Raw genomic sequence first — 20,582 nt, 5'->3', positions numbered from 1 at the left:
TCTCTAAAGAATTTTAGTATTTTATGGTTTTATTTTTTTATCATAGTTTTTTTGTGTAATTTGACATTTAGAGACAGTATACATCTCTAATAAAGTATTTATTATTTCATAGATTCGATATTTGTAATTGTTTTTTTTTTTTTTTAATTTATTGTTTGTAAAAATGGACATGTAAAAGTGCCCCTGTGGCCTATTTGCTGAATAAATGTTTGATATTTGATATTTAGATTTGACAAATTTGCGCGTCATCGTGGATGACACGAGATGTAGCTACTTACATGTAAACCCGCTTAATACGATCACGTTTCGTTTTATAAACTGCTAACGTAATACGCCATTTTAAAATGTTCCGAGCCAATAGTTTTACTTTATTTGTTAAAATGTGTAATAATTCAATATAAAACTACAAAACTGCATTAGCACCCTCTTAATATGAACATCGCCCTCATATTATGCAACATATTTATCTACACTTTTTTGCATTGACATATCTAAGGATGGGCCTTACGAGCACTAAGAATGGTGCTAGATCAATGGTGTCATTCACGAATTATAGACAATCGTACAGCTTTTTTGCTATTAATTTTGGTTAAGGGAGTTCAAACCTCGACGCTCAATGATACAGATATCGAAAAAATGCAAAAAGAGAGCCAAAGGTCATGTTGAAGAAGTATTTTGGTAGTTATCTAATTAGGAAAAAAGAAAACTTTAAAATCTGCATTAAAAAACAACTAGTTTTACCTTTCCGCTCTACTACTTTAACCTAAAAACGCCCAACAAATTAATTAAAGAGAATTGGATTGAACCCAAATAATTACTCATTTGAAACCATTCCAATTACGAAACAGGTACTGATTGTAGAAGAGGTTTAAAGTCTAGAAAAACATCGTGCTGAAATACATCATTTTTTGTGGTAACGGAATTGTCAAACGTCAACTTTTGACGACAAGAGTTACTAGAGTTCAAGAGTATTGTCAAAGAAAACTTTGTAGCCAGAGCAAATATACTGCCATCTTTCGACACATGATTAGAACCTTAAGAACGCCATTTGACTGTGATCCTTATTCTTTAATCATATGTGTCAAATTGGTTAAATATCAAAAAGTGGCGCCATCTAATAGATCAAAGGCCAAAGGTATAGCGACATCGTTTCGAGCGATGGCGCCATATCCTTTAGGTTGTGCCCGGTAAGATGGCGCGACTTGATATTTAACAAATTTGACACATATCATTAAAGAATAAGGATCAAAGTCAAATGGCGTTCTAAAAGTTTCAATCATGTGTCGAAAGATGGCAGTAAATTTGCTTAGGCTACAAAGTTTTCTTTGACAATCCACCTCTATTTCAAATTCTCTTTTCTATAGTAATTAGTCATACAGTGTTTCCCGTGCGTAGCTCACACTGGCAGTGAATGTGTTAAACTTAAACGGCTTCTAAAGTAGTTAGAACCTATGTAAAGTAAGGTTTGATTTTCGATGCTTGCCCCACTGCTACAGTTTGGGAACCGGTCCGTTTTGTAACTGTCTGCGGAACTGGTTTCTGGGCGTGTAACGAAGACTGACAGGTGGTAATTAATTTTAAACTAGTCTTAAATTATCATTTTTGGTAGAATTTATGAAAAGCTAAATGGACAGGTTAGGTATTGGGAAAGGATTATAAAAAAAAATATATATATTATAGGACATTATTACACAAATTGACTAAGTCCCACAGTAAGCTCAATAAGGCTTGTGTTGAGGGTACTTAGACAACGATATATATAATATATAAATATTTATAAATACTTAAATACATAGAAAACACCCATGACTCAGGAACAAATATCCATGCTCATATCACACGAATAAATGCCCTTACCAGGATTTGAACCCGGGACCATCAGCATATAGCCTATATATAAGAAATAGGATTATAATATAAAGAGTGGCGGCCGGTTTGGCCTAGTGGGTAGTGACCATGCCTACGAAGCTGATGGTCCCGTGTTCAAATCCTGGTAAGTACATTTATTTATTTATTTCAATCCCTCTATAACTTTTTGTGAGCATTCATTGCCTGTACGTAATTTAATACAAAGAAGAGAAATCCCTACTAATAATTAAAATGCGAAAGTCTGTCTGTCTATTTATTTCTTCACGCTTAAACCCCTGAACTGGTTTAGATAAAATTTGGTATGGAGGTACATCGAAGTCCGAGAAAGGACATTTGTAAACTTTATTACATATATCTTTAAATTAAAATTACATCAATAATAAATAAAAACCGGCCAAGAGCATGTCGGGCCACGCTCAGTGTAGGGTTCTGTAGTTACTCTTCCGTCACAATAAGCTAAACTGGAGCTTAAAGTATAGTAAATTGTTAACCAAGGGATGAAACGGTACCTTTCACCCGAGTTAAACAAATAGGCAAATTTGCATAATCAGTACCTAATTCAAGTAAGTCTTTTTACTATGAAGGGAAAACTTTTTGCGATAACTCAAAAACAGCTAAACTGATCATGTCCGCTATAGTTTTCATTTAATTTCTTTCTTAAGCTCTACTTCCACGATTTTTTTCATATTTTTTGGACCTATGGTTCAAAAGTTAGAGGGGGGGGGGGACACATTTTTTTTTCTTTCGGAGCGATTTTCTCCGAATATATTCACTTTATCAAAAAATGATTCTTGAAAACCCCTATTAGTTTTGAAAGACCTTTCCAACGATACCCCATACTCTAGGGTTGAAGCGAAAAAAAATTTTCACCCCCACTTTACGTGTAGCCCCTACACGTAAAGTGGGGGTGAAAATTTTTTTACCCTACCCTAAAAAAAAAATAAATTTTTAGATTTTATTGTACGACTTCGTCGGCTTTTTTGATTTATATATCCATGCCAAATTTCAGCTTTCTAGCACTAACGAACATGGAGCAAAGCCTCGGACAGACAGACAGACAGACAGACGGACATGGCGAAACTATAAGGCTAAAAAGTACATACTTATAACGATAAAATTATAAACCGGAACCAAGTATCAAATTTATACGCCAATAAAAACATTAATTACCTTCTATACCAACATATTAATAACAGTACATCCTATCTCACTATTTACTCCCTAATTAATTGAAGTAAATTCACACAGATCATACATTCGTCCGGACGGGACCGGACGCTCCGAACGGTACTCCGGAATTCGGGTCAGAGATGTTCGCATCGCTTGAAGAGTTGAATGGTCAGACCGGACGACGAGAACGTGGTCACTCACTGACTTACAATGGACTGGTCAGTCGGTCATACTTTTAGAAAAAAGTATATATGTAAGTATGTCACTTTACTTATTGCACAAAAACAGGTTAACACAAAACCAATATGTTATGTACAAAGGCGAACTTATCCCTAAAAGGGATCTCTTCCAGCTAACCTTTAAGAAAATGCGAAAGAATCGAACATTAACAGGTGAAAGACAAATCAATATTACGAGTCCTCTATAATAACATGTTTAGGGTCCTGATGGGACTTCCTAGATTCTGCAGCGCATCTGGCATCATTGCCGACGCCCATGTAGAGGACTTCCATGCCATAATGCGCAAAAGAATCATGTCCATAAGAAGCAGAATCCAGGGTAGTCCCAACAGCATACTAAGTATGTTAGCGGATAGGCCAGACAGTCTTTTGCAAAGACATTGGATGTCCGCATTAATAAAAATTATTACAAAATTTTAATAAATAAATATTATAGGACATTAGTACACAAATTGACTAAGTCCCACAGTAAGTTCAATAAGGCTTGTGTTGAGGGTACTTAGACAACTATATAAATATAATATATAAATATTTATAAATACTTAAATACATAGAAAACGCCCATGACTCAGGAACAAATATCCATGCTCATCACACGAATAAATGCCCTTACCAGGATTTGAACCCGGGACCATCGGCTTCGTAGGCAGGGTCACTACCCACTAGGCCAAACTGGTCGTGGTGGTGGTTAACATTAAGTGGTGGTGGTTAAGATTCGAATATTATAAAAACTATCCTTAAATAGTAATACCAATTGTTTAAGTAACTTTGTTTAGTTTTGAATATTATAAAAATACTCCTTAAGTAGTAATACCAATGTTATACGAGTAAGTAACACCTAAAGTTTAAGTAACAATGTTATTTATTTTTAAGCCGACTTAATCATAAGATGTGTGGCAAATAAAATAAAGGAGATTAAAAAAAAAACTACTCTGAATGGGGGTCCATTCTGGGGTTATATATTTTGTAATAATTTTTATTCTTATTGTACATTACAACTAGCTTATTAGATACACAAACTAACAGTTGTGGACCAATGAGTGTTAGACTAAGACTCGAGTTCCTACTCAATTCCTACGACCACTATTTCCTCTGCCTCTAGACTCATATTTACCTACATTCGGCAAGCAGTTGTAATATTACCACTTAGCGGTATATGACGTCACGTCCGCTAAACCTTCTCCAGTCGATAAAAACTGAACTGTATGTAAATTATTGGCTATTAACATAAGTGTTATATTTGTTTATGCTGTGACGTAACTTAATAAAAACTGACAAATGTCAGTTTCGCTTTTCGTGTGGTAGAAAAAATATGTCGACAATATAAGCCTCATTTTGGTTAACATACATAAGTTAGTAAAAAACTTTCAATGAAAGATTACACTTAACCTATATTTAAAACTGCTGCTGGAAGAAATCCCTTAAGGGGATAAGTTCGCCTTTGTACACGTTTACTGTATTTTCTCAGTGCTATGTATTTGTTTTGTGCATTAATAGTACATTACTATAGAGGCCGGGAAATGAAGGATTGTAGGCCAAGTAGATAGGAGAGGGATACGCGGCCGGCAAACCCGTTTCTCGCCAAGATTTGTATAGTGCTTTTCTCAAACTTGCAATGATATGAAAAAAATGTAGTCAATTTGTTTAATTCGTAGGTTTATACAGCTAAAAATTACGAATCTACTACTATTTGATGGTTGAAGCCAAGACGTTGTGTTACAATTTGACGTTTAAAACCTAAAGAAGGTTGCTACAGGTCTAGGTGTGTAAGGCTTTATGAAATTCCTTTACATATCTTCACCCATCGCACCGGATACGTAGTATTTCCGGATATAATTTGAAGTAAGTCATACATTTCATTGCAAGTTTACTACTATTGTGTTTTACTACTATTACTAATACTAAAACGTAGTAGAGTGAGTAAAAGACATCAACGCACATACCTCTCAAGTAGGGTTTGCGATCCGGATCCGAAATGTACGAAATTATCCGGATCTGGATCCGCGGATATTCCCATACATTTCGCATCCGTTCTCAAGTTATACTATAATAAATCTGTGATTAGAACAATGTTAGTTTTTAATTGCATATGCCACACCTATTAATATGTACGGTCACGTCTAAAAATATCGCTACGGACAAAGTGCCAAAAATATGTATCTTCTTCTTCCTTGCGTTGTCCCAAATTCGCCAAAAAAAAAAGTGTTTGCGTTTTTAGCACACGACACGTTATTACTTTTTACATCTTGGCGAAAATAAAACTATTACAGCGAATAAGTAAAGTTTTTTTATTTACAGATTAAAACTTTAATGTCTGTCAGTAGGTACGTCTAAAACCAAGTCACTGAGTGGCAGCGCCGCAGCCTAAAAGGCGTTTTTCACTACGTTATTACACAAACAAATTTTCACAAGAATTGTCAATATCTCTAAAACAAGACCGATATCAGGAAACTTTGTATGACATTTTCGTCTCTAAATGCGTTCAAGAATACACCTTTAGAATCTGTCGGGTTTTATCAGACCACGGTGTATATAACATGTGTGTATTTAAATTCAATTACTGTCACGATTATTTCCGAAAATATTCCCTTTATCCGAAAATGTTTTTGAAAATCCCTCTTCTTCCTCGCGTTGTCCCGGCATATTGCCACGGCTCATGGGAGCCTGGGGTCGGCTTGACAACTAATCCTAAGATTTGGCGTAGGCACAAGTTTTTAAGAAAGCGACTGCAATCTGACCTTCCAACCCAGAGGGTAAACTAGGCCTGGTTGGGATTAGTCCGGTTTCCTCACGATGTTTTCCTTCACCGAAAAGCGACTGGTAAATATCAAATGATATTTCGTACATAAGTTCCGAAAAACTCATTGGTACGAGCCCGGGTTTGAACCCGCGACCTCCGGATTGCAAGTCACACGCTCTTACCGCTAAGCTATCAGCGCTTTTGAAAATCCCTATTAGTTTTCACACCACACCATAGGTAAAAGCAAAAAAAAATCGTACCTACTTTACGTGTAGGGGAGATAGATACACTTTGTCGGCACTATTCACTTATTTCCATGCCAAATTGCAGCTTTCTAGCACTAACGATTATTGGACAAAACCGCAGACGGACAGTCAGACAGACATAGCGAAACCATAAGGGGTCTTAATTCACTACGGAACCCATAAAATACTTAAAAGCAATCTCATGATTAAACTTTCATACTGATAGAAAACCGGCCAAATGCAAGTCGGATTCGCGCACGAAAGGGTACAGTACCCCTAGTGTAAATATTTTCGACAGCGAAACGTGACGTACGCGTTTGCGTTAAGTGTCATTTTGTATGAGATTTTTGACTTTCCAAAACGTCCCGCTTGGCGCGCTGTTCAAAAACCCATAAAAAATGAGACTTAACGCAAACGCGTACGTCACGTTTCGCTATCGACTAAATTTACACTAGGGGTACTGTATTCGAGATCTTTATTAGTAAAAGCGAATTTTACAGGTCACATTTTACATTAAAAATAATAATAATAATATATATATATATATATATATATATATATATATATATATATATATATATATATATATATATATATATATATACACATATGTAAATATATATCTTAGAATCAATTTAAAAGTGGAAAGATTACTGTCTTGGGTGAGACTTGAACTCACGGCCTCTGGATCGATACTCCAGCGCTCTGCCGTCTGAGCCACCAAGCCCTCATACATAGGCAGCGAATTTAAGCTTAATAGCATCGTTCGCAGACGTTTCTGCTTGTTAAAAATTAATTTATGTTAATATATGTTCATTAATCCTTACCATTATCTATAAAACGGCAAAAAATCACGTTTGTTGTTTGTAAGCCCCCTTAAATATTTATTTTATTCTATTTTTTAGTGTTTGTTGTTATAGCGGCAACAGAAATACATCATCTGTGAAAATTTTAACCGTCTAACTATCACGGTTCATGAGATACAGCCTGGTGACAGACGGACGGACAGCAGAGTCTTTAATAATAGGGTCCCGTTTTATCCTTTAGGCGAAACCCTAAAAACCGGTTCATACAAAAAACCAAGTTTAGAATTTTACGATTAAAACCAAATATACAATGCCGGATTTAGAGGTCTGGAGGCCTCGGGCAATAAAGGAGTGGAGGCCCCCTGGCCCCAAATTTTTTCCAAATAAAATGGTAAATTTACCGAATTCTCTATTGTGGGGGGCCCCTCTTTTGTGGAGGCCCGGGGCAGTAGCCCCGGTTGCCCTCCCCTAAATCCGGCCCTGCAAATATATAAGACCCTAAGGTCACGTAAAACCCCATAAGTGTGTGGGTAAACAAAACCATAATGTTATTGACTGCTCTGCGTGATTTGATTACTAAGGAGTGAAACTAACACCCACGCTTAGGCTGCTTACACACGATGCAGCATTAGAAGGGTCGTTTTACAAGCTTTCTTACAAGATCTTGGCTCCTTGAAAACTGCTTTTACAGTGTGAGAAACTTCCTTAATTATAAAGATACCTCAGATACCTAGTTGGAAAAGATTTTGGTAATAATTTAATATAAGGTTAAAAACAAACTAATGTTTAGTCTCGGCTTTTAAAATATATACTTAACATTGATGCACATTGGATTGGCTATCCGCAGACTTTCACTGTATTATGTATATAGGTAAATTAAGTCACTATTAAGTTATTATTTTAATTATAGTTAAATTTAGTATAATACAGGGTGGCCAAATAAGAAGTATACATTTTGTTTTTAAATTTTAACTGTATTAAGTTCAAAAATTATTAGGTATTGTTTTAAAAATATATTCTTCAGGGTTGGCAAATTCATGCGAAACATAATGTCTGACATATGTCCACCTCTAACAGCAGGCAAATGTAAGCCCTTATCATCCCAATGTTCAGCATCTATTCGCACATTTTTGGCATTATCTTAGTACATTTGTGTCGAATAGTCGGTTTTAACTGTTTAAATTTCATCAGCTCGTTAGCATAGACACGTAATTTTAGATAGCCCCACAGAAATAAGTCAAGAGCTACAAAATTTGGAGAATTTGGGTGCCAATCACTGTCACTTTTTTTCAAAATTAATCGAGCAAACAACGTGTTTTAAACAACAGAAACATTTGAGATAAAATTGCTTGCTGCTAGTGGTATACAATTGGCAGAAATTATCTTCCGTATACAATTGCCAACCCTGAATAATATATTTATGAAAAAATATTGAATAAAATTTCCACTTAATGTAATTAAAATTTAAAAACAAAGTGTATCATTCTTATTTGTCCAACCTGTACATTACTAAAATCCTACTCTAAATACATTTGCATGCTGTATGAAGACAGCTGGAAAAGGTGGAACTATGTCTAACATAATATTAAGACATGTAACTAACCCTTTTTCTGCAAATAATCTTATCTTATCTTTCATTTAACTTGCCCTGTTGTCATCTCTGTGTCTTGCCATATAATTTTGTTAGTGTCAAATCTTGGATGCTAAATTTGACCCACTTCCCGATTTCCGATTGAGCTGAAAATTTGCATACATATGTAAGTCGGGTGACAATGCAATATTATGGTACCATCGAGCTGATCTGATGATTGAGACAGAAGGTGGAGGTGGCCACGGGAACTCTGTGATGAAACAATGCAACCTAATTGTGTTTGGGGTTTTTAGAATTGTCTCGATGAGTATTAGTTGCCCGTGGTAAAAGTAAAGTCAGCGACAAAAACTTGTACTAAAATGTTTTTTTTTGCCAAAAACTTATTTATTTTGCTGTCGATTTATATTTTGTAGAAATCAGTAATTTTTGTGGATAGATAGAGTTTTCTAGTCTGTAAAATAAAAGCGCAATGTCAACGTATGTTTTAAAAAAACATTGAGTTACGAAAACGTATGGTATTTTCTAAACGAAAAATTACATACAACTTTGCAAATTGGAATTTCGTACTTATTCCCCCAGAATTAAAGAGCTTCTACTTACTCACCAAATTTTATCGAAATCTGAGGAAAAAAATATACCCGAAATCAAAATTTGCTCCAAAAATCACAGTGAGGTCACGTCTGAAAATATCGATACGAAAAAAGTGGCAAAAATATGTATACTTACACAACTTTATCGTATATACTCGTACCGATATTTTCAGACGTGACTGTACAAACAAACCTTAGTATTTATTAGACTTAAATCGACCGGGACATGTACTTAGTATTAATTAGACTTAAATTATGAACCGTGATTACCTTTTATATTGATTTTGAGCTCCCGATATTTCGGCGCAGTTAAGTACATGCATCTTGTTCACGGTCTTATCCCAGTCGATTTAGTCGTGATGCTGTCACTTAAGGGCATCCGCTAGCTGGCACGGTTGCACGGAGCGGATAAGGAAAAATACTATGAACTAACTGGCGCGGACTCCTGCGACGGAGTCTACCCACAATGGCACCCGCTTGCGTGCGTGCGCGCCAGCTACGTATGGCGCGCCACCTAGAGCGGATGGATGCGGGAATGCATCGTTGCAAAATATGGTGACTAGATCTGAATTCCAGTTTGACGGGACAACTGCATCATATTTTCTATAACTTTTAAAATTTGGCATTATTTCTTAAATAATCTATATAATTGATGAAACACTGTGTGCGAGAAAAGAAATATTGTTTTAATAGGAATAATACCTATACCTGAATATTGGTTTCACTAAATTACGGGACCATGAAATACGGGACATCCCCTAGAATACGGGACATCTGGTCACTCTATTGCAAAAAGTCGCCGTGTGCGACCTCCCTAAATAGTAGATTTTCTACGTGTGGTTGAAGTACTGTTATGAATTATGATTTGTGGTTTTAGGAAAGTTCGGTGAATGGAGTTGTGGTTAGTGTTAGATAATCGCGAAAACTTATAGGAAATCTAATTTCCTTGTATTATAGTTTCTAGCAACCGAAACTAGTGCCAGTACCTCCAGTGTAAATTTATTCGATAGTGAAACGTGACACGCGTTTGCGTTAAGTCTCATTTTGTATGGAGTTTTGAGTTTCCTAAACGTCCCGCGTGGCGCGCTGTTTCTAAATCCCATACAAAATGAGACTTAACGCAAACGCGTACGTCACGTTTCGCTATCGAATAAATTTACACTAGGGGTTCTGATATAGGTAATATAAATTATTTACAGTATGTAAATCCAATTACCCGTGTTATATATCATTAATTAACAAGTTTTTTTAAGATACACTTAATTATAACCCCGTAATTAATTTTTGAAAATATACCGAGCAGCAATGTACTGCAAATATTACGAGACATGACATGACATTACGAGATACGAGCTATTTATAGTAACTGTCATCGGTTGTTGGCAGTTACTATAAAAAGCTCGTAACTTGTGTGTTGCTTTACATTGCGGGCCGAAATATATATATAAATATATATATATTAAATATATTTCTAAGTAAAATTTACGAGTATCTCAATTATATATATCCTTAGGTCCTATCCTATACTTATATTCGCCCGTATTGAATTCACACACACACATTACTCGTGTTTAAGTCAAATTTATTTATTAATATTAATTGATTAAGTGACTCGTTTGATGAAATTGTAGTAAAGTATGCGTGGTGATGATCTGATGATGTGAAAAACAATCTTACACAGACATATAAAATCTCTAACAGATTTCCTTAGCCTCATCGAGTTATAATAGTATTGTGGTGTATAATTTGGAGCGCCCATTATGGTAACGCATCACTAAGCACTAATCACTAGGGATGTGCGTACAAAGTGCTTGTTAGATGGAAATATTTATTCCAGGAACGTGCTGTGCGCCTGGTGCATAGCCAAGGTGATGATCGTTTAAGCTACGATAACGAAACGCTTTGTGTGTGAAGAGTGATAGCACTCTTCTATATTAGTGCGACAGTGACAGTTGCGTTTCGTTCGCTACGGAGGATAAACGATTGGCATGTTGGCTACGCACCCTAGTGCCTGTGTGGTTTACCTCATCTGGAGCGAACCGAGCGAAGGCCCACGATATAGAAAGAGGGGGTACAGTCAGGAAATGAGAACAAAAGATGTGGCGTGCCGTGCGAAACTTGAGACGGACGCTGTGGCGTTCGGGCGGGTTTCTACGTTTCATCTTTAGTACATTACTATAGACATTACATTTTTATGCTATTATGCGAAAAAAGAATGCATCAGTGGCACACCGTATACGCGGGAGCACCAACGGGATCCTGAAAATGATAGGCGAGCGGTTAGATTCTGGTATTTTGGGACGATTTATCGAATTGCATGTTCACAAACGTGCAGTTCGGTAAATCGGTCAAGATAATCAGCAATCTAAAGTGTGTAACTTACCTAATTTAATTTATGTAATTTATTGTGCGGAAGATAACATACGAGTAACATAGGTTGTAAGTTGATACTAACAAATATGGACTGTATTAATTGTCTGAGAATAAATAATTTTTATTTTATTTTAGCGGTGGTGGCCGAGTGGATATGACGTTCGACTTTCAATCCGAAGGTCGCGGGTTCAAATCCTGGCTCGTACCAATGAGTTTTTCGGAACTTATGTACGAAATGTCATTTGATATTTACCACCAGCTTTTCGGTGAAGGAAAACATCGTGAGGAAACCTGCATACATCTGCGAAGAAAATCAAAGGTGTATGTGAAGTCCCCAATCCGCATTGGGCTAGCGTGGGGTCTATAGCCCGAGCCCTCTCGCGCATGAGAGGAGGCCTGTGCCCAGCAGTGGGACGTATATAGGCTGAATTATTATTATTATTATATATTATTTTATTTTATTTATAGAGGCCGGGAAACGAAGGATTGCAGGCTGCTGCTATACATTACGCTGAAGCGATCAAAATCAAAGTGATTTGTTAAGATTTATATTAGTGTAGTTTCTCCTGAAATGGAATTTCTTAGAAAAAGTACCGTTATTTCGTTAGGATCGCAAAGCTATTCTTCCCTCTTAAGAGGCTGTCAATACCTAAAGCGCGCACACTGTCTATTTGTATCGGAGTAAATGAGATAGCACTGACGCATGTTACTGGGCCTGGGCAAGGGAATAATAAGTAAAATATTTAAATAAAAAAAAGTGGATTATTAGTGTAATATTTTACTCAACCACGGTTTAGATATAAATGTTTTGAAATTGTGATTTTAATTGCAGACCCATAAGTCAAAACAATAAAGACATAAAACCGTTTAATTGTGATTTTAAGACCAATCTTTGCAATTATTTTCTATCGAGCCGATTTCGTTCAATCATGTATCGAGTACAACCAAGGTCTTTGAAATATAATTAATATGAACATATATTTTTCTTACTTGACTAAAACAAATAGTCTTTCTTAAAAAACTGTTTAAGTAACATCAATTTCAAGGACATTGGGTGTTGACAGCCTCTTAAGGTTTTTGTTCGATTCTGCTCTGGCAAATATATTCTATTTTCCGTGTAAATTTTTTCAAAGCATTTTCATTTGATTAAAATGTGCAAAAAGTCAATAAAAATATCACAAGAAACCGTTCGCATTCACGAAATCACTAAGCATTTACTCACATCACTAGTAGTTATATAATGTCGGTTTTTGTTTAATCTAGAGATATTACCGGTAACGACCGGTAATAAAGTGCCGGAGCCGGATTTCCGTAAATAACTCTGGTATAACAAGATATCAATGAACTAAGACGTGTACAAAAATAATAGTTATGTTTGCCATAATTATTCGAAACTGATACGGAACAATGGGGTAGCAACGGGGGTGCAAATACGTGTATTCATTACTTTAACTCACATAGGTGAGGAATAACGCGGTTTAAATCAGAGATGATATGATGGTGACCATTTATATAAGTATTCTGCAGTGGTAAATACGGGACAAAAACGGGACGGGAAAAATACGGGACCCCATACTTAAAAGCGTTCTGACTTGCACTTGCAGGAGAATGCAATTAGTTTTTGCAGTAGACGGCGATTTGGAGCAAATTTTCTATTTATAGTTTATTTTTAAGTTAAGTTAGTATTTTTTTCTTTAAGACCTCATTTTACTGATTGTAATTATAGTACTTGTTGATAAAAGTCCCCATTCCGATATAATAAATTATTCTATATTCAGTGGCCACCACATACCTATTGTTATTAAATATTATAGATCCTTAATTGTAATAATACAATTGAATCGGGTCTGAAATTGTAAATTGTAATCGTAAATCATTATCAAATTTGTTAATTGTATAATTGTACATTAATTAAGTACAATTTGTTGGTTTTTACCCTATTTCCTAATGGAAGAGTGGGTCGCCCGACACAAGTATTGTTATACTTAATGGGAGATTCCAGCCCTTTTATGTTTCGTGTATTATAAGTTAAGCCAAATAAACTATTTTGTATAAAGAAAATTATGGTTGTGTACTTAATAGGTAGGTTATTTAATGGCCAACCTTCTATTCTCGTGAGCACAACAGCAGACGTTCCCTAGTGTCCGTAGGTTAGGTTCATATTATAAATAGTTATTCATGCAGGCTGTTATGCAATGCAAGCGACGACCTCGCACAAGGACGTCCCGAGAGATGACACAGATATTATATGATTTTATGTCACTCATTCATAATGAATAAATATTAAAATAGTAGGTATAAGCTGGGCAAATAAGTATGATGTATTTTGTTTTTAAATTTCAATTATATTACGTGCAAAATTTACTACATATTTTTTCATAAAGATTTTATTCAAGGTTGGCAATTGTATACGGAAGATAATTTCTGCTAAATCACATACATTTAATGCGTGCTGGTTTTTAATATGAATTCCGTTATAAATGAAAAAGTAATTGAACTTGTTCGTCGATACGAATGTATTTACAACATAAAGCAAAAATCAGAAATCATTTATTGCGAGACATGTTACATCGTTATTACATCTAAATTATAGAAACACATAAAAATAAATAAATGGCATGGCACCCTGAAAAGGGTATTGCAAGTATTCTTATAGCTAGCTAGGACTAAAGTTATAACAAACACTTCAAAAATAAATACGTTTTTATTATAAAATGTACTGTGGGAAAAAATCAATTTATGTACTATTGGATTACAAGCTTAGTTTATGTATTATGAACTATCGTGCGATGAATAATATTATGTACTCTCAATTATCTCGATTGAAGTGAGACATTGTTTTTCTCTAATTGTAATAGCGGCATTAAATAGATGACCTTGCATTAGTACAAAGAAAAGACATTATTCAAAATTCAAAAATTTATTCTGCAAGTAGGCCTCAAAGGCTCTTTTACAAGTCAATACAACATTTATACTAACATCATATAGTGACATGAAAAATACATAACAACATTTATAAATACAACAGCCAATACCTGGGTAAACATTACATTATAATAATCTTAAAATAAATAATTACTACAATACAATAGAGATGTATAGTCTCTATGGTTAATATTGCACTGCCTTCCAGGTTTTGACTCCTTGCTTCTATTGGGAGCGTGCACGACTGTCACGCAACCTAGTGTCCGCAAGTCTAGGGGAAAACTTCAATTCACTACATCTTATAAAACTACTCCAAAACTAAAAACTACTGAACGGATTTTCATAGGACTTTCATCTATCAATAGAGTGATTCTTGAGGAAGGTTTAAGTATATAACTTGTTAAGGTTTTGTGTAAATTGTTTGAAATATAACGATGTTGTCGGAAAAAAATGAAAAAATCACGCTGGCTAGGAGCTTTAATCGAAAACGCTGCCTAATCCGTTTGAGCTATAACAACACAATGTATGGTGGGGTTGTTTCTCATTTATAGGTCTACAAAAAAGTCCGCGATGTTAAATGTCTATCTTTTAAGGATAACTTACAATATCAATTCTTAACTTCTAGAAAAAGATTACGTAATATGTGGCATTTGCAAAGCTATTTACATGGATACATTATTAACAATTATCAAAATAAATACATTAGTTATATTAAGCATTTCATACAGATTACAATGGTCCCTTACACCATACAATTTAAATGAATATTTCAGGAGTAATCGTAAATCACAGTTTCATTTCGAGCCATATAATTGTACGAAATGTTAAAGACGCTATCCGCAGTTAGTTCAAATTTTTACCACCTTATGCGCTGGGATCGCTTTACTTACCCCCACCATGCACTTCGCACGGTCCCATCGAAGTCAGTTCATTTGATGTCATTCGCATCATGTCGTTCTGTATAATTTTGATAAAATTGTTCAAGCGTCATACAGCTTTTGTCAGGTGAGTGTAATAACATGAAAGTAATGTCGCAGGCAGGAGTATTTTGTGTTAAAGTAAGAGGCAGGGATCGGAAACCGGTATTTTTTGTATGGGAACGAAAACGGTATTTTTTCGTTCTTTGTTAATTACTTCATTTCTAATTAGGCAATCTAATAATACGAAGTCGTTATCTGAAAACACAACTGAGTCCTACATTTAAATAGAGTATAAAATAAACCGAAATATACATTATTTCGATGTTTTTGCAAAAAACCGGTTCCGATCCCTGGTAAGAGGAGTGCTTCCTCTTCGTCCAATAAAATGCTGTCGAACATTGGTAGTCTTTTAGAAACTAGGAAATAATACGCATATTTATATAGGCGGGTGTGCACGCAGCATGCACGCACGACACGACAGAGCTGCAGCGTGCGCCTGCGTGGCGTGTGCAGCATTTGCGTTGCGTGACGTGCGCGTAACCCGGTGTGACAGGGGTGCTGTGCACGTCTACGCTTACGTCGACGCACACGTGCTGCGCACGCAAGCGGTGTGGCTCGGCCTTGAATCTGCTTGATGCTAACTCAACCAGTGGCGGATTTACAAATTTTCTAGGTATAGGCTGAATAGTTTTTGCCGCCCTTGCCTTAACAATTGTCATATCATACATTATTTTTACAATGCAACAATTTCGTTGAAATTGCACGTAAAATAATTTCCCAATCGAATTTTCTGAAGCTACTAGTGCATGTGAAACACGTAATAAATAGTCGATACATTAGATTGAAATCGGTAAAATTATTCACTAAATTATTCATTATATTCGAATAAAAATCGAAAAATTATATACAAACCATCCAGTTCGTAGCCTCCAACCAGTACTAAGACTGGCATGTATGGGTTGTTAGTGGGAAGAGGGGCATATTTTTTACAATTGCGCTCTTTTCACTCATAAGAAGTATGGGCAAAGGGCGCAGCGCAGAGGCGAGAGGCCGATTACTGTTTGAGGGGCGGCGAACTAGCTGTTTTACTCTAGAATATGGAAGTTTGCTACTCTCGGAATGTGCAATGACAAGTGAGAGAGAAAAGTCATCGACAAAATTTGTTGCAGACTCCTATCTGTAAGACATCAGAAAACCGTCATAGAAAAATCTTTTTGATTTCTGAGGGGAAAAAATAATCGGTCCCTAAATTTGCAGCCCCCAAAATCTGCCGCCCGAGGCCTACTCAGCCTGCTGGTAAATCCGCCACTGAACTCAACTGAACGAAAGAGATTTAACAGAAATAAGGGAAAGACATACGAGTTATAACTCATAAAGATCTTCATACACAATGTATTTAATGTCCGAAAAAAGATTTTCTGCGAAATTGCGTACAGTCACGTCTGAAAACATCGACACGATCGAAGTGCCAAAAATATGTATACACGACTTAAAGGCCCATATAATAAATTAGGGTAGTGTATACATATTTGTGGCACTTTGTCCGTATCGATATTTTCAGACGTGACCGTACTAAATAAAACTTACTAAAATTAGCATCTCCACAGCTCCCTAGTCCGATAGCACCGGTATAGACAGGAAACAGACCCATGCGACTTCGCCCACACACCCGACTCCAATAAAAACGGGACACTTTGCCTACAATCTCCGTACAAGGTCACCCGTTTTGAGTGGTCTAGAGTGGAGCCTGCAGGACATTCGTCTATAATCTGCATGCCATAGGATAGGTCAAGTACCTACCCTCAGTACATAATAATATCCATATCTCGATCAGTACTGAGGAACGGGATCGATTAAAGGTGCTTATCCAATGAAGGGGAGCTTAAGGTGTGTTGCAGAAACACGGTAATATGTTTTAAACTGTCGTGAGTTGTACCAAAGGGGGCGTCCCCAAATTACGTAACGCAAAATTCCTAATTTTTTGACCCCCCCCCCCCCCCCTCATGTAACAGGACCGTCGCGCTTATCTGGGACCCCCCCCCCCCCTTCAATTCCGTTACGTTAGCAATATAAGTTACCGCAAATTAGGGATGTGAAAAACAAAAAAAATTTTTTTTATGTATTATTATAAAATCGTGCGTGACGCAAACCTTGATATTTAACAAATTAAATACATATCAGTGAAAGGATAAGGATCAAAATCAAATGGCGTTCTAAAAGTTTTAATCATGTCTCGAAAGATGGCAGTATATTTACTATGGCTACAAAGTATTCTTTGACAAGCCACCTCAATTTCAAATTCTCTTTGGTTGTACGGTCACGTGGAAAATATCGATACGAAAAAAGTGCCAAAAATATGTATACACGACTTTATTGCCCATATATTAAGGTAGTGTTTACATATTTTTGGCACATTTTTTGTACCGATATTTTCAGACGTGGCTGTACTAACATAATTAAGCTACGAGATTGACGACCGGTCTGGCCTACTAAGTGACCCTGTCTATGAAGCCGACGGTGCTGGGTTCAAATCCCGGTAAGGGCATTTATTTATGTGACTAGCACATAATATACCAATTTGTTCCAGAGTCATGAGTGTTTTCTAAAACTTAAGTGTTTGTATATTTTATTTTTGGTAGGTAATTGTACTTTTTAATTTTTGAGGATAAAAGGCGTACTCGAAGAGGGCGATAAAGGCTTATCAGGATGCAGCTTAAATAAAACGTGAGTGACCCGTTCAAATACATAGTTTATATTGACGCAGGTCACTCACGGTTTTTAAGCTGCGTCACATAAATAATTATGGCGCTTTTTTCGACATACTCGTAAGAGTCCGCAGCAAGCTCGGTTCTCGGCTCTTCATAAAAACGAATGTGTACTTACAATAAGATAAGGTATATATCTATTCCTATTTATAAATAGTTTATGTAGCTTCAGATCCATTGGAAAAAAAATGTTTTTAATACATTACTTATTTTTGCTCTATTTAGTTTGTTTTATAATCTGGAGCTATATAAACTAATTACGAGCATAGATATACTTCATGTCATTGTACGTGTGAAGTTTCATTACAATCCAATACGTAGTTTTAAAATAAGAACAAAACTCCGTTTGTATAGGAAGGGGAAATTCGGTCGAGCTGGATGTGGACTCTTAAATCCGAAAAAGTTAAACACATCGACTATTATCCAGCACGCTTGTTTACCAGTAGTTTCGTATTTAGATTCAATAATATAAAGTGAAAATTCTTACCATCAACACGGCTGCCATTTTCATCATCTTGCCAGGTTCACTTATCACTATTAGTTAGCATCACTTATCACTCAACACTAGATTAGCACTTTACATGATATATCACTTAGATACACTTGTATGTAACTTTCTCAAATGTTGCTGAAATAAAGATATTGTTAGAGATTCGATAATTTGTCTAGGAAATGGTTTGTTGGTTTTTGAAATGAAATGTCATACAAAAAAATATGTATAATTTTGGAAGCCAGAACCTTCCATTTAAAATGTATAAAATTAAGCTCTTGTTTTCACTTTGTTATTGCAAGTTGTACATCTGTTATTGGCTATGTGTTCTGTTCACTATGCTATGTATTACTCTTGATGCCTCAAATAAATAAATAAATAAAATGACACAAGATCGTCACGGTTATTGAAAATGTCGGAAATAATTTACTAAACTTAACACTAGTGACTAGGACTTAGGTCTGCGTCGGTCCGTCGACACGTGGTTGAAGCACCTTGTCGTAGAGCGAAACATGAGCAATCTTTGACTTAAACATACGTGAGTGACCTATATTAATATATATTTAATATTTCCGTGTTTTACGTAAGTTTTGTTATTAAAATAAGCTTACTAACTTTGTAAACTAAATTGTTGGTGATTCGCACAAATTTTCTTGCAAAAAAGTCTGAAAAAACCGAACAATTCTTTGGCAGTTAGGAAAAAATATAATTTAGTCAGAAAGTCGGTCATTCTATTCATGCCATTTCTTTGATAAACGTCCACAGTGACCGACAAAGACATCAATTTTATTGATGTTTTATAATTTCCTTTATCGTGTTTAGGATTCCGTTACGTACCAAAAAGGTAAAAAGGAATTCTTATGTTGCGCTTCTGCGCCTCTGTCATATCCCTAAATATCTCGAAAACTACTTACGCTATCGATTTGAAATTTGGAAAAGCCAGGCATAAGGGTAACCCAGACGCTTTGAAAGTATTTTTTTTGTTTTCTCTAGGTGCCCCTGTTTTGGTTTAAGTGATTTTAGGTATACATATGTGTATTTACTCTCCAATGTATTGCCACTCAAATGGAGGTGGACAGGACATATGATCAGGGGCAAAGAGAAATGGAGTAAGAGAATTATATGGTGGTTTCTAAAAGATAGAAAAAGGAAATATGGACCACCAAAACTGAAATGGGAAGACGAAATCGTAAAATTCGCAAGGAGGCACTGAACCAGACTGGCGAGAGATAGAAGAAAATGGAAAGGGATGTGACGCCTTTGAAAACGGGATACAGACCAAACCGATGTTGTCTGAAATAGTCAATTTTATGTCAAACTACATATCTGATAAGAAATGTACAATTTAAACTTAAAAATGTAAAAATTGTCTGAATAAAAGGCTTATATTATATTATTATTATGTGTATTTGCAGTACAATCTCTACAAACGTATCTACTTAAATACGTACAAAAAACGTTATTTTTTATATTAAAATTAAGTATTTAAAAGTCATTAACATCATCTGAAAGAGCCTAATTTCCGTGTTATAAACAAATAACGGCAGTCGTTTCAAATTGCTGTACTTGTAACAAGTAAATAAGGATATTTATATTCACAATAACTATCAAATAATTATAATTATGCCTCCATAATTGCATCTACTTTTATTAGACACATTCTACATCTTATACGAAAGGAACAAGATTGTAAATCCTTTACAATTAACGAAGAGGGACATCGTTAACGTTTCTCGATTGACGAAACGTTATATGATTTAACGAGTTACTCAACGCGGTTGACAAATCATTACATAGCCCACGTCTTACATGCTCGGTGGACCGTTTGGGATTGAGTAACGAGTCTAGGTTCTGTAATA

General features: G+C 35.7%; 1 protein-coding gene across 3 annotated transcripts in view; it reads right to left on the bottom strand.

Annotated features, from left to right (window-relative positions):
- LOC133530459 (rhophilin-2-B) overlaps positions 1-20,582 on the bottom strand; it is a 214,470-nt gene that overhangs the window by 96,663 nt on the left and 97,225 nt on the right. For 2 of the 3 annotated variants that reach the window (XM_061868373.1, XM_061868372.1), the window contains exon 2: positions 18,721-18,861. The exons of the other annotated variant lie outside the window; for it this stretch is intronic. In XM_061868373.1, coding sequence (XP_061724357.1) covers positions 18,721-18,747 — 27 coding nt within the window. In that variant the 5' untranslated portion in view covers positions 18,748-18,861. The remainder of the gene's footprint in view (positions 1-18,720; positions 18,862-20,582) is intronic. 3 annotated transcript variants of the gene reach the window in all.

This window comes from Cydia pomonella, chromosome 22 (genome assembly GCF_033807575.1).
Source record: "Cydia pomonella isolate Wapato2018A chromosome 22, ilCydPomo1, whole genome shotgun sequence".
Lineage (NCBI taxonomy): Eukaryota > Metazoa > Arthropoda > Insecta > Lepidoptera > Tortricidae > Cydia > Cydia pomonella.
The sequence above is the reverse complement of the archived record's forward strand: the minus strand, read 5'-3'. Positions and strand labels throughout refer to the sequence as shown.